General features: G+C 33.6%; 3 protein-coding genes and 1 long non-coding RNA gene across 9 annotated transcripts; 2 read left to right on the top strand and 2 right to left on the bottom strand.

The window, feature by feature from the left end:
* Positions 1–91: 91 nt before the first annotated feature.
* LOC122531046 (male-specific lethal 3 homolog) lies at positions 92–3,097 on the bottom strand. 4 transcript variants are annotated; one of them, XM_043658595.1, is made up of 11 exons: positions 3,045–3,097; positions 2,496–2,606; positions 2,353–2,421; positions 2,165–2,274; positions 1,867–2,050; positions 1,598–1,783; positions 1,198–1,502; positions 854–1,063; positions 560–753; positions 391–475; positions 92–316 (listed from the first exon to the last, which is right to left on the bottom strand). In XM_043658595.1, the coding sequence occupies exons 1-11, from the start codon at positions 3,051–3,053 to the stop codon at positions 229–231; spliced, it is 1,551 nt and encodes a 516-aa protein (XP_043514530.1). In that variant the 5' UTR covers positions 3,054–3,097; the 3' UTR covers positions 92–228. The 4 variants fall into 4 exon arrangements, with proteins under 4 accessions (XP_043514530.1, XP_043514533.1, XP_043514531.1 ...); XM_043658598.1 differs by having other exon boundaries at positions 560–723; XM_043658596.1 differs by lacking the exon at positions 3,045–3,097 and adding an exon at positions 2,916–3,042.
* Positions 3,098–3,447: 350 nt separating this feature from the next.
* LOC122531008 (CKLF-like MARVEL transmembrane domain-containing protein 4) lies at positions 3,448–8,350 on the top strand. Of its 2 annotated transcripts, none has more exons than XM_043658529.1 (5): positions 3,448–3,683; positions 5,920–6,066; positions 6,259–6,432; positions 6,733–6,831; positions 7,128–8,350. In XM_043658529.1, the coding sequence occupies exons 2-5, from the start codon at positions 5,932–5,934 to the stop codon at positions 7,260–7,262; spliced, it is 543 nt and encodes a 180-aa protein (XP_043514464.1). In that variant the 5' UTR covers positions 3,448–3,683; positions 5,920–5,931; the 3' UTR covers positions 7,263–8,350. The 2 variants fall into 2 exon arrangements, with proteins under 2 accessions (XP_043514464.1, XP_043514465.1); XM_043658530.1 differs by lacking the exon at positions 3,448–3,683 and adding an exon at positions 5,114–5,404.
* Positions 8,042–15,033, bottom strand: LOC122531007. Its single transcript, XM_043658528.1, is given in 5 exon segments — positions 8,042–8,835; positions 9,295–9,826; positions 10,065–10,240; positions 14,734–14,761; positions 14,763–15,033. Coding segments are annotated over 5 exon segments (1,203 nt in total). The 5' UTR covers positions 14,915–15,033; the 3' UTR covers positions 8,042–8,520.
* On the top strand, positions 10,236–14,737 carry LOC122531009. Of its 2 annotated transcripts, XR_006307170.1 has the most exons (5): positions 10,236–11,481; positions 11,716–13,196; positions 13,375–13,483; positions 13,991–14,244; positions 14,543–14,737. It is a non-coding gene; the product is annotated as an uncharacterized LOC122531009 (long non-coding RNA). The 2 variants fall into 2 exon arrangements; XR_006307169.1 differs by having other exon boundaries at positions 10,236–13,196.
* Positions 15,034–15,602: the final 569 nt, after the last annotated feature.

Below are 15,602 nucleotides of genomic sequence, written 5' to 3'. Positions count from 1 at the left end.
GCGACCATTGTAGCAGTCAATGTGTTAATATAATATAAATGAATTTATAAGCAAAATTTCATTATGAAAGGCATATGAAAAAACATTTTGGTAATTAATATAAAACAGTTTATCACTTACACCGAATTCACAAACATACATCCTTGCTGTACATCTCACGTAATACGCATACACATTCACATCTATATAAATGAATATAAAGAAAGTATACTGTTCATTTTTATTATGTTAAGAATTACTTGCTTGAGATATTAATTGGCTTTCCATTTGCATATAAAATTGTTCTCCAAACCATTCTCTGTGCATTTCTAAATAACTACAACATTAAAGATATAATTTTATTAGTCGCGTGAAAAAAATATTTAAAAAATAAATAAATAAATATTATACCTGAGGAACATATCTAAGTATTTTAGAAGAACCTTCAATTTTTTATGTGGTATATCTGTTAATTGCAACAAGTCTGGTAATTTAACTACAAAAAATGATATTATTTTATTTAGAAATATTTGTTAAAAACATTTCTACTAAATGTTATAAATAAAAATATTTTTCATACCAAACAGTCGCGTTAAGTGAATGGCACCATAATACGTGGAAGGATTTGGAAGACTCTCAGGCTTCACAGAGTCAGGTACTAATCTCCATTTGTTCGATTGTTGTAGTAAAGCATTGACTTGCGCAGATGTAACAACTGGGACTCGTAGCGTTATACCGCGTGGGCTAGAACAACGAGAACTTGTACTTGCAATACTAAAAAAAAGAAAAAAAAAAAAAAAGAAAAAAAAAAGAAAAATTTTGCAATCATACAAATGATACAAAAATAATTTGTTTTTGTAAAAATCTAACTCACCTCGATAAATTTCCTGTATCTTGTTTTATTTCTTCATACGATCTCAATTGTCTATTTTCATCGATAGAACTCACTCTGTTTGATCTTAATCTTCGCTTAGAGTTTGCAACTGCTTTCGACATATCTATTTCTTGGTCATGTTCTTGAAACGGTGGTAAATGAGCATACTCGGTATCTTCGTATTCTTCTTTAACTAAAATCTCCGAGTGCCTGAAATTATATTAACCGCTTATATTAACCATAAGAAGTTTTTGTTATTCTAAAATTAGTCAAAATACCTGAAACGATGAGACATTCAATTACAAGATATTTAGTTTTCAATATGTTAAAATATCAAAACTTACTCAATTGGTTCTTCTTTCACAAGAGTTGGATGTTCAGTGTACAAGAAAGAAGACTTTAAATTACAATATTGTTCTTGTTCTTGCCTATACAAAAGGAGATCGTGTAATGTAAAATCGAAATATATACGCAATCCATCGGCAACTTCTCTGCATATATTTATTTCGTTAATTGTCTTTTCTATCGTATTATTCGCTTTGTTCCTTTGTGGCTTTTCTGGAATGTTTGTTAATTGCGTTGTCGTAAAGTGTTGAACCCACGATTCTAAAATATTTGCAACAGTAGGTTGTGCAGGGAGAACAGCTAGCTAAAATTCATGTTAGCTGTTGTTACTTTCAAATTTTAGATTACACTTTCTCGATCATAATTTTATATTGTAATTTTCAAATATGAGGCCAATACCTTATTTTTATTAGTTATCAAATCATGATCTTGATCCAGAATTCTTCTTAAAGTAGTACCTATGTCAAGATCAATTCCTGGCTTTACACTAGCGCCAGATTGACTTCCTCCACCACTATCTTCATCATCGCTTGTTTCACCAACATAATCTGAACTGCTTTCTGTATCTTCTTCAGTGATAACTTCCTTTAATAACAATTCTGATCAGTTATAAATTATATAACTTGCAATATACTTATTATATATTTTTGGATATTATTATGCAATACTTCAGTATCATAATCAGCATGTTGTCCTGAACTGCCATCTTCTGATGATCCAGTTGTTGCAGATGTTGCTCTGCTCCCACCACTTCTTGCTCTTCTCCTCGGTTCTTGACTTTCAGCTTCATTTAAACGTTCAGGTAATTTATGACTTCTCTTTTTACGTTCTCTTCGATATAAATACGCTCCTCTGTTTGCCATTTTATTTATATATATATAATTAATAAAACAAATTTTTCACATTAAGTTGTACCTTACGTTTGAATATTTCCATAAAATTTAAATAAATATTTTTCATACGTACAATTGTAGCTGTGCTTTCTGTGCTAGGTCTCTTTGAAGTTGACGATTTTCTTCTGTATCCTTTAATACATATTCCTCCGTTACACAACGATCCCAAGAAGAATTCCATCCCTATTATTTTATGCATATTTTGTTTTAAATAGTAATATAAAAATTAAATGACATTTAACAGAGTTTGTTATTATTTACCTGAAAATGTATTAGGTATTCAACAGCTTTACGTCCTCTTTGATCTTTGTTAACAATGACGTCAAGTACCTGAATAATGCGAATTATGCGAATTAGTAACAAAATGAATAAGAGCTTTTTTGTTTAATGTTTTCATGATATACCTTAGAGTCATATAATACTTTCGCTTTCGTAGGATCAGGTTCGTAACAAAGAACTTTTTCACCATCACAGAATTTAAATTTTGGTCCTCGAGTAGAAACCATACCTCCGTACTGAGTATTAAAATAAAATTATAAAATTTTTTCGTAAATAATTAAATAACAACACAGTGAAACTTGTATTGTTTAGACCAATATAACCTCAAATTCGTTACATTTGAATGCAAAATAATTAACAACTTTAGAAATAATTTCTATATTAAGTTTCACAAGACTTTTTATTGAAATTTATTGGCAGTTATTGAATATATTCGATTTTCATATAATATATTGTAAATATTACGTAAATATAGCAGAAACTTAAGTCTCCCGGTATTAAAATCGTTTACAGAATTACATCGTATTAGTTTATATACAACTAACCTTACTTAAATTCAAACCTAAACACAAAGCGGCATTCGAAATAATCTTTGATCTGTGGCGTACCGCTAACAAGAAAGTGACGAATACATATACAAATGTTTTATGCACTTATGTTGCATGGAAACTCTCCATAAGCATCGATATCACATTCTTTTACTTTATCTTCCATTAATAAGCAATTGAGATGTCTTTTTCATTAAATTTACGTTAATAAATATAAAATTATACAATCTAAAATTCGATATAACAAATTCATATTATATTCGATGATACAAGTTAGTATATCTGTGTTACTTTACTTACACACCTATACGAATAAGAAAATGATGGAAATTATTAATCAAACTTTTAAGCGTTTTAAAAAGCTTTAAGAGAATTATTTGTCAAATTCTGTGTTGCCGACACACATATATTATTTATAACAGATAAAATAAATATCTACCTAATAATTTACCGATTGAGTTAACACTTAAGGAGATTTTATAAATTTTTCTACCAGAGGGATCTTTACGTGAACAATAAAGTGGGGCAGAATCGTACGGATCGTACATACCAAGTTTCATAGATCCATTTGTAATAGTGTGGTTTGTTTCGAAACGTGTCCGGTGTTATTTCTTCTGTTATTTATACATGCATTCGGGTGTGGTGAAAAGGAGATCAACATTTTTATACCGGACTGTTTCAACGACAGGAAAGTTCCAGACTGTGTATACTAAATACAGAAGACTTGAAAATTATTGAATATACAGATTCAGTCTGTCAAATCAGGTATATTACACATCATGTATGTATGTACATAGAAACAATGTCTTGGCGTTCGTCGTACGACCTCATGTACGCACGAAATGTGAAAGCGAAGTAACAAAACAGCATAACGTAACAGTATTTTAATAACACTGCAAAAATGCTACGTAACTCTTCTTTCCCGCTATTTTGTGTTAACGTACAGAGCGGCGAGAACTACTTGCTAGACTAGGGATTATTTTCGTCGTTTGTCAATGAAAAACACACGAAAGTAACAAAGATTTTCGTCTCTGAGTTACAGTCTGCCGTTCAAATAAATCCATTTCAGCTACTTTTTTAATCTTTGAATTTGAGGTTGTTTCCTGAAAACGTAACGATTGGTTCGGTACAAGAGTGACATAACCGGGACGAATAAATTTTTTATAAATGAGCTTGAAATAGAACAATCATCAATAATACTGTATACTTAGTGGTTTTAGATGGAGATAATTGGAGGATCTTTAATAAAATGATTATTTAATTATTATTTAAGAAAGAGTTGAAATAACTTACGAACTTTTTTTTGAATAGTATAATTTTTATCATTTTTACTGTAATTTTTAATAACGATTTATTTTATTTTATTTTAATTTTATGCTCAAGTTTATTATATTTCCTTTTACACAGGACACAGTGGCTTACAGGAAGCATGTAAACAAACTTTGAATACACGTATGAATGTATTATGTGCGATAATGAGATACATAATTTTTCATGAATATATTGAAAATTTGAAACCAAGATGAAATTGTATATAGAACTTAGAGATGTTTGTTAGTGAGACGTTTTTTGCAAACATGTGCTTAATAAGAAATTAGTATGTAGCATGAACAGTGTAGCGTGAACCTTAAATATATAGGTACTAAATATAATATATTTAATACTAAACATATTAACATATTAACAGTATTAAACATGTTAGTATTAAATGTATTAACATATTAAATATATTACCATTAAAGATGCATAGTTCCGCTAAATATCATGGCGAGTAATTGACTGTTCAAATACTTGTGAGTTACTAAAGATTTTAGTAATATTTGTGTACATTCTCAGATTTGTTTGTCGAACGTAATCATGATAGTCGTGTCGCGTTACAACGCTAATGATATTTCGTATTTTAATGATATAACGTATTTTCTACAGTACATTTTATTTTCTAACATTATAAATTTTACAATATAGATATTTAAAATGTAGTTGTATATTTAATATGTAGATTTTATTATCCTCGCTCGAGCCATTCTATAATCCTTTGTACAGGTTTCCAACAATAGCTTCTAACAATAAGTGTGAATTTTCGGCCGCGATATCACGTCATACAATCAAATCCACCGCCCACACGGCATGAACGCGTGTGCAATCAGTTTGTGTTCATTCAACAGATTAAGTAGACAGTTTCGTTTTCTACGCTGCGTTCATTCGCGCGTTGTTCATTCGCTATTTTCAGACGGAGATGATTTCACATTGTATTAATTAACTTTCCTAGATGATTTCACATCTCGTCAGGGCTACGACACAATTTTATCGAGGGATTCGAATCCGAGATTGAACGCAACGCGATCGTTTATCTACGGTGCAACACGTTTACGCCTTTTGCGCTTGCACGATAAGTCGTGATCGATCCGGCACGGCGGGCTATCCTCGCCAATTTCAATTGCTATACGAACAATTCACAAGTCACGTTGATTAATTCCATAATTAGCGTTAGTTTTTGAAATTTATGCCAATTCCTTGTAGCAAATAAATTTGTGGAAATAAATAATTTAAGGAGTTGAACGTTTATTAATCGATCAGCTTGACCTTTGAATATTTCATTTATTGAAAATTACGGAAAGAAAAAAAAAATATTTGTTAGAAAAATAAATACTATGAAACGAACGGTGGTTTTTGAGCAGATTGATTCGACAAATATTCGAGGTGATGGAAATTGATCTGCGGTCAGTTCTGATAAGTTAACAAGTCTGAAACTATATTTAACTGTACCGCAGTATGCCGACTAAATGACTTGCTACCTACATGTATACTTTGCATATGAGATTGGCTTATTCTTTTCCAAAACTCTTTTAAATTGCGATCTCTTCCGAGCTTCATCAATAAAATTTCATCGTTCGACATTTAAACGAAGAATTTTTATCTCTTGTTTTTTTTATATTATTTCTTATATTTAACATTTAGTATTTCATAATGTTATAGCATAATTTCTTTTTCTTTTTCGAAGTGACCTATTACGATGGATCAAGGATTCCCAGCACAACATACTACTACGACGACGGTGACGACTAGCACAACTACAACACAACCAAACATTCGATTCGATCCGTCTTACACAAAAACATTACCAGGAATGCTCAAAATTTTACAGGTGGTAAGTCGAATGTTTCTTTACCAATCAATACTCTGTCGTTTATTGCCAATAACTGGTTCTATGGATCACAGTTGTGATTTATGTATGTACATCGAACGTTGTTGATAAATTAATGAGATTTTTTTTGCACTATATTATATATATAATTTTTAAATAAAGAACGTACTGATTATTAATTTTTTTCTTTTACAGGCCTTGAATCTTTTAGGTTTCATATGCATTACGGTATCGAGTCAGAGCAATAGTAGCCGTGGAGCATGGTTCAACACTGTAGCCATGAGTGGTTTTTGGTTTACCGGGATACTGCTCGTTTTTTACTTGTTCCATATCATTGAAAAATTCTCGAAAATTCCTTGGTTACAAATTGTAAGTTCATGTAAAGTATAGTTTTCATATTTTATAGATAAAAGAAATATATCTTGAGTAGAAGTCTGTTAAAAAGTTAACGTACAAGCTTGCTTTTACGTGAGGGTAAAATATTGATCTTGTGTCGAAACTGGGACATTTTATGCCATGACACGCTAATGTTCAAACTATATCAATAATCCGACTTAATCCTGTTATCCCTGTTGCATAATATTTTATTCAATATATATTTTTTTTTTGACAAACAACGATAATTAAGGATGTTTCAAGAGTGATGTAGCTTTGTATTTTTATTTGTAGGAATTTATATTTTGCGGACTTTGGACCATTTTTTACATGCTGGCCGCTTCTCTTGCAGCTGGTCATGCCACATATATAGAAGCTTTTGGAGCTGCAGCAGTAAGTTTTTGAAATTTCTGCTGAAAGTGAAAAATTTTGATTGCCAAATGAGTATTTTCTTTCGAATTATCCTATTTAAGTCTGCGTTTTACCATCTATCTATCTAAAATCAATCAGTCATCCAGAGTAAATAATATTTAGATTAAGTATCATTAAGATTAAGATTTAAGCAAACATTTAGATTAAGTATATATTAAACATAAGATTAAGTTATATATGGACTATAATTCGAGAAATCCGCTTATTTTAAATAGTCGGATGTTTTTTTTTTAATATTTTTATGCATCTCACCGTAGTTTTTTGGATTCTGCGCTATGGTAGTTTACGGTTATGATGCTTGGCTCAAATTCCATGCATCAAGAAGCGGTGCCTTGGCACAAGGACAGCACACACCGAAACAAATATCCACAGTGACAAGTCCTGCGTATTAATTTCATCATAAAAGTGTAGGATTTTTAGAAGAATCACACAAACGGACCAGTTTCAAAACATATCCTTGCTTTTATAGAGGAATTTTGCGTTTGTAAGTCTTAAGTTTGTACTTTCATTTCATATGTTCTTTGTTAAATGTGAAACGTCAACAATACGATAACAAGGCACAAAAGATTAGAGTTTCATTGATTTTGCTATCTTTTCTCTATCAAATGTATATTCGTGTACGGAGATATTGTATAATTTTATGGAGAAGCACGATATTCGACAACTTTGTATCTTTGTATTATGAGCTAATGATATATTTACTATTATAATAATAATGCGTATTTTTGAATCTCTTATATATACATTATGTAATGACTGTACATTGCATCATGAATTTTTTTAAGTCTGTTAATATTTTTAAAAGATAGCATATACATATATATATATATATACTTGTATACATATACAGGAAATATATGTTCAATCAGTATTGTGTTCATACTGTAAAGAAATTGCTGATATATTTGTATTCATTTTGTATTTTTAATTTTTTACGGATGGCAATTTCATCGCATTCCTGATTAGAGTGGCAGATGGGCGGATGGTTATGTTAATTTATTTATGATTATTCATGAAAAGATAATGGCATGACAAATCATGTTATTTCCGCTATCTTTATTCGTTGTTATGTGTATTATATGAAAAATCACGTGTCAGAAAAAATTAGGGATGAAAGAATTACGTATATAATTTATATCTATACATATTTCCATGATATACGCACGTCACATGTAGTTTGTTACTTTTATTCGTTGATCTTGATACAGGTACCTACATTTATATGTACATGATATAGATACGTACTAAACACCTCCTAATTACAAATTTCGAACATAAAGAATACATTCTGGTCAAGACGGGACTTGTATTATTAGATCAATGCATAACGAAATGAATCATTCGGTGTTACATCAATTTTAGTCATCGTTATCAGGATACATAATCGCCAACTATGGTTCTAACTTATAATGATTAGTAATTTAAGTTGTTATTTTATGTTACTTACATTTTACTTAATAAAGCTCTTTCTTTTCCAGTACTTGAAGTAAGATGGTATAAATATTTCAAAAATGGGGAATTGTGAGAGAAAGATTTCACGAGAATTTCGTTTTCTTTTTTTTTTTTTTTTTTTTTTTTTCTAATGATCGATGTCTCTCGATTGTCCGAAATGAAATAAAAGAAGATATATTAAGATAAAATAATATATTACTAATGGAAACGAGGTCTACGAGCTTGTTTTTTACCCATACTCGATAAATCTATAGTTTTACCATCGGGTAGTACCAGTTTGTTCTCTTGGTAATCAACGAACCCGTTCTCGTCTTCTTCTCGTTGTTCCTCGTCGCATTTGATGCCAGTTTCGTATGTATATTCCCGACGAATGCCGTCAGGATCGATATACCCGTATTTACCTCTAGTGATGCAATCGACGCCGATTATTTCTTCCTTGTACGATCCGTCGTCGTTCTCGAAGCCCCAGGTGATCGAACCGTCCGGATTATCATTGCGGTATCTCCTGATAATCTGTTGCAAAACGTATATATATATATTCTTCAATATAGTATGTTACAAATGGTGTAATGTAATTGATTTCTTCTTCACTTAACAATATTACTTCAGGTCAATTTCATCACTTTAGATCAACTCTCTCCCGACTGGATACTTATATAAGTATACTACAAGCATCATGTCCCACTGTCAGAAAAGTGCGTTAACGCGTTTCCGTCATGGAATCGCGTTTTTACATTCTACCCTACAATTTAAACCTAGCTGTAAGATTCTATCTCGTCTCCTCCAACTTGGATGCTTGTGTCATAACTTGCATAGTAATATTAACTGGTGACATAATACAGAGACTAAATCAGAGACAAGCAGATCCCCGATTCAATCAACCAAGTAGCGACAAACGGAGAAGAAGAAAGGAATCTCTTAAACGGTGGAAGCTCGAACAGTGCTGTGGCAAGCGTGTGTTTTCATACTAACCTGCGCAACGGGCTTCTTTCCGCGAGTGTCGTAAGGCTGTGATGGATTTACTGATTTTGTAGGTGGTTTGACCTGTTGCTTAAATGGCTCTTCTATTGGTTTCCTTGGTTTGCTCGGTTTTGCTGCCGGTCGATACTGAACCGGCGCTGGCGTCGGTGCTGTTGGTATTATACTTGCTCTGCCACTTGGGTTTCCTGACACTGGCAGAGGACGATATTGCACCGGCTGCACCGTCGGGCCAATTATAGCGGAGGTTTTTGCCACGGTGGCTAGATTTGAAACGCCACGAGGTAGATTCTCTTCGCTTTCCTCCTGGCTGTCGAGCGGTTCGTCGCTCAAATCGGCATCGTCGTCTTGATTGTCGTGGTCGCGCGGCAACTCGCGATTTCGAATTTCCTCGATTTCTGGCTCCTCGTTTACTGGTTTAACTTGTTGAGGAAGCGGCGCCGGTCCTGTCGGCAGACTTGGCCGGAACGATCTGATTGCCGCGAAACCCGGACCTGTCCCGATAGAATCCTCGGGACCCCTTGCTCTGACGAAGTGAAAAATGACATGTACGCACGAATTAATTTAGCACAACGTAGCAATTTCGTAGCTGGTTCGTTCAGTTGTGTTTACACTTTGATGTGAATCAAATAAGTTACAATTGGAATAATTAAACATTGTTATAACATAGTTATTTTCGATTGAAAAATAGTAGAGCCATAGAGGGGGAGATAGAGAGAAAGATATCTCGTTCTGTCGAATACTGTAAATCTAATCTATGGTACCTGAAAGTAATTGGACGGCGAATTCGTTGATTCGCGAGTGCAGCCTGCGTTGGAAGTGCTGGTCGAGCAGACGGCAACTTTTGGAAACGAGCTGATCGCAGGGACGGTCCTTTTGGTGGTAAATTGTCATCCTGGTTAAATTGGGCCGAAGCCAGCGCAGTGATGCACGCCAACAACTACAATACAATCAGATATCTCTGAAACACTTGAAGCTAATTGATCGATCAATTTTTTTTCCTTCACAGTTTTTTTGAATAGACGAAAACGGTCTGCTTATATTAAGTCCTTTTTTTTGTGAAACAAAACAGAGTCAATCGACACCGAGAAAATATGAGAGGGTAACGAAATAAATTGCTATAAAGAGATAACGCATCAAAGTCTAAATATAAGACTGAAGAAAGGCTCAGAATAAAATTAGCTCAAGGTACGCGAAATCAAAGTACGATAATAGATACGACTCGATCGCGGATGTTTGTATGCAAATTCGTATTATTTATGGGTATAACCGTGACTGGGATGGAATTTAGTAGATTTGTTTGTCATCGAGTATTATAACGAGAGCTGTGTAATTTGAATATTACAAAAAACGCATAAAGAGCTCGATGCATGATACATTAAACTAATCTCTGGAATATCATTGCGGAAGTATTCTCTATAAATCGTGCCAAGCCAACGAGTTATACTGATCCATGTCACTATGCATTCCGCGTACGAACGTCCTTCCACGTATCTTTCTTTTCCCCCCTTGTCAGTTTCTTTCTCTTTCATTGTCGTCGCTTTGGTGACTAAAATGTCAAGTTACGTGTTCGCCAGACACGGCGAACATTACACGTACACGGGCATTATGCGTCGCAAGTTCTCGAAATCGAAACACTTTCTCTTTTCACCGGCTGGCGTACGACGAATTTTCTGACCAACTGCGCGCTGTTGTCACTGTTAGCTCGCGCTAATTATCGAGCGTGTATATAAGATGCACGAATGCGCTTAGAAAAGCGTTAACTAGAATACCTGGACCGGTTTCGAGAGCAGCCGCGTGGTGGAAACCTGTTATATATCGATCGAGTGCAAATGGAAGGAAATAAGAATAATCAAATTACGATCGTGGCAATAAATACTGTGATTCGGCGGCTGTTGGCTAGATCGCAACCCCTTTCTCGAGGAGTTGCGCTAATACCAGTTCCCTCCTGTAATTTCCCTTATATAAGAATATGAAACTACTGGTCGCAGTGTAACGTAACCGTGCGTACGAGTAATGTCGAATTGAACGAAAATAAATATTCAGGATAACAGGATCCTGTAAGCGCTGGCTGAGAAAAGTGAAAGAGATTTTTCATTCGAGTCTGTCGAGTAGACGTAACACTTCGTTCTGTGTAAAAGTTATGCTGTATTATTGGAAATAGTGGGAGTAAGGATGTTAGTAAGTGTTATTATGTAAAACCGAGGAAGATTTTTTATTTATTTTTGTTAGGAGGAATATTTTTGTCAGATCTCTCTCACGTTATTAACGTGAGAATCTTATGAATCGACGTTTCGGCTAATTTCATAAATTTTAATAAAATTTTTATGAAACATTCTATGCTCGTAAACGTTTCAGAATTCTTGCGATATAGAAGAATTTATTAACGTATAAAATATGTATTAATGGTTGTAGGAAGTGAGAGTATGGTATGCTGTCCAGTTTATCTTGGAATTCTAATGAAACTTACAGCGAGTGTTGCAGTACGATAACATTCTTAACAAAGACTGACTAAGACAAGAACGACCGAGATTTTGATGATGGAAAATTGGATTTGGAAAATTTCTTTTATTTCTTTTATATTTTACACTAGCTGGTAACAAACGAATATAAATTGACTATTAGATTTCACTTTTCAGCAGTAATATCGAAGAATTTCGTTTGGGTTCCTATTAAAAATTGAAAGTATCACACTGCAATCACTGAAAACGATCGTGAAAGAATTGAGAAACGTTACGAATTACTCGGATCTAACAAAAATAGAAAGTAGACTATACAGATATACATATAGTACACGTAGAGAAATGAAAATGTTCAAAATCTTGATGGATTATCTCGACGCAGTTTGAAAACGCTGAAATCTTAAAAGACAACCTTAAATCAACCTAAAAATCTGCTAAAATTCTCAGAAAACAAAGATCAAGCAGAGGCAGAAACGTTTTTATAGAAATTCGCCAGCAACTTGAGAATGTTCTTAATTAGCAGATTCCATCAGAAATGTCAGAAGTGTTTCAATGTCCTGTCACAAAATTGGCAAGGTGAAAGAGGAAAGGAAGTGGGAATCGTGTCGGGCGAAGTAGATCCAGTATCGAGCCGGAACGCTATATCCTCCTCTTTGGTTCTAGTCTGCAGGAATGCACCGGTCTCGTCGGAGAGTGAGAGAACAAGAGAGAGAGAGAGAGAGAGAGAGAGAGAGGGGAGAGACAGGCGGATCGAGTGGATTGTTTCTTACGAGATTGCACTTCGTTCCAACTGGCGGCACGCACCTAGATATTACCAGGGAGCATACTACGAAAAATCTATTCGACTTTCTTGCCCCGAGCACTTTCACTCGGTCCGTTTGGCAATGTAACCGTTAATTTTCGGCCCCCGTGGCCGAATATCGTTGAGAAATGCGTTCAAGATCTGTTACAATTTCTCTCCTCCCCCCCTGATTTCTTTTGCCGATACATACATACATACTCGCTCGTTCATTCACTCCCTCGTGAACACTTTCACTCGCTTCCTTCAAACGATCTTTCTTCGTTCGTTATCGTTCGATCTCTCATTTCCCTCGGTTTCGCGATGGGTGCCACGTTTTCGAGAAACGCGCGTAAGAAATTGAAGCGCTTCCAAGTTGAAATTGAAGCGCGTCAAGTTGACAAATACAATTCTCTGTTCTTAATTAGCTTAACTAGCTTTTAGCTGGGAAGAACAGGTTGTGTACGTACTTTGTACGTACGAAGACTAAGATTCGTTCAACGAGGATTAATTTCTCTTTAGCAGTATTAATTTTATAATTGTAGGGGTATAATTTTGGTTAAGCAATGACCCGGTTAACAGGTTAATTGAAACGTGGGTGGTACTGTTGATGCTTGGACTCTAATTACATAAAGATTGATAAATATATATATAAGGTAAGTTGGTAAATAATTATAATTATGAATAAATGTTTTAAGTAATTTATTTAAATCAATATTGTTTTTTTTTCGTGATTCTTTAAACAACGAAGTTTTTAAATTTATTTTTGCTGTAGAATTGAACGAAAAGTATGTTGACTTGCATTTCTTATGTAACAACATGTGGCAATTGCAGAGCATAACCGGTCGAAACAGAAAGCTTTCCGGCTCAAATGTATTTAGGAACGTGGATAAGCTGGCAGGGCTGATCGAAAGGAATGTCAAGTATAAAGGAAACACTATACGTAAGTCGATACACTTTTTGCATGTTGTTTAAAAACCTGCCTGCCTATCTTGCCACACGATAGTTCTTCTTTTCCCTTTGTCCTTCTCCTACGATTTTGATATAAATGTGTCATAACCACTTTTTAAAATAGAGTTTAAAATTTTAAAATTTTGGTTTTTCCGTTTTGTCTCTTCATGAAGTTTGAAAACAAAAAAACCCAGTTTTCTCTCCATGCTGAAATTTTTACTACAATTCCCAAGTTTTCCAAATTCTTTAAATATTCTTTTCAGTTTAAAATTTTTAAATATTTTTATTTTCTTTACTTAAAACTATTTTTCACTTTTTGAAGTTAACAACTAATTACATCGTTTTTTTAATTTCATACTTCAAGTTTTTTTTTTTCAACATAGAAATAGGACATTTCAATTGACCTTTTGTTTTTTCCAATCTTCTAAACAATCATCTCTCTGAATAAGATTCATTCCAATCATTTTCAAACTTCGCGCTACGCGCGCATCACTTGCAGATTCGTGGAGAACGTAACGAGGATGAAATATGGGACGACGATTCAAATTCAAACCTCTCTGTTTCCAAACTTCTATTCCATCATTAGTGAAAGGACGTAGGTCTTTGGAACTTTTAATCCCACTACGGTCCATTGAACGTCATGACTTTGACTAATGCTAGTTTCCCAGCTCTCTAATACACGAACAATTTACATGAAAGACGATCAAGGCAATCCTTCTCAATCACATAAATTCTTATTGGAATTTATAAAAAGTAACAAAAAAATTGTACTTATTTCGTGTAATTAACTTACAAAGCAAAATATTAAGAAAAATAATTCTAAATTCTATTCTAATATATACAAAGTAAATATTATTATTAAATATATACATTAATTATATATACAAAATATTAAGAAAAATAATTATAAATTCTATTCTATTCCATTCTAATGTTACATTCTTATCTAATTGTAAACCATTATCGTTTATTGCTATTTGTCCTTTTGTTATACTGTCATTTCATTTTATTAATATCTTCGTACACTGAATTGAGTTTTCTGAATTTTTAGCAAACCGGAGAAGCGAGAGGTGAAAACGACGATTGTGGAGAAAAAAAAGAGTTAAGGGTTGATTCGACAAAATGGCGGACAACGCGCGGGGCCAAAATATATCGTCGGATCTTTAATGGATGCCAAAAAAAGAAAAAAGAAAAAAAAAAAAAAAAGGGCTGAAAGGAAAAAAAGTAATTTTGGCTACTCACGATCACCGCGACGCGCATGGCCGTATCCTGTGTCCTGTGTCGCAATGGTGGTCACGCTGGGAGTGGTGCCGGCGCGTTTATGCCTCACACTACCGCGAACGACTCCCCGTCTCCGTGTTCTTATACCTATATCCCCGTTTAAATTCCTATGGTACGGGCAACACGCAGGCCAACTTTCCATCGTATCGGCCAGCAGGAATACAAGATCGCCAAACGATTCGGCACGTCACCCGTAGACGCAATTCTTTAATTCGTCTTGCCTGGTAAATTTTATCGGCGTTCCAATTCTGAACGATCATCTTTCTCCCGGTTCAACTTCTCTTGGTGAACAATTGCTGATAAATTACTTTGAGGAAATTGAAGGTCGCGCCCCTTTATACCCGTTTCGTAAAATTTTAATGGCTACGGTGCAATTTTGTATTTTGAAGTAGTAATTAATAGGTAATTGTAACAGCTATTGTCAGTATTGCTAGTATTAAAGTAATTGTAGATTATGTACAATTATTATTCGTATTATAGATATAGTAATTGTAGATTACTACAATTATTATTCGTATTATAGATTACTACAATTATTATTCGTATTATAGATATAGTAATTGTAGATTACTATAATTATTATTCGTATTATAGATTACTACAATTATTATTCGTATTATAGATAAAGTAATTGTAGATTATGTACAATTATTATTCGTATTATAGATTACTACAATTATTATTCGTATTATAGATAAAGTAATTGTAGATTACTACAATTATTATTCGTATTATAGATAAAGTAATTGTAGATTATGTACAATTATTATTCGTATTATAGATATAGTAAAAATAATATTAATGTTAATATAGAATTAATGAAATTAATG

This window comes from Frieseomelitta varia, unplaced genomic scaffold (genome assembly GCF_011392965.1).
Source record: "Frieseomelitta varia isolate USP_RPSP 00005682 unplaced genomic scaffold, Fvar_1.2 scaffold_371, whole genome shotgun sequence".
NCBI lineage: Eukaryota > Metazoa > Arthropoda > Insecta > Hymenoptera > Apidae > Frieseomelitta > Frieseomelitta varia.
This window is presented reverse-complemented; position numbering and strand designations above follow the sequence as displayed.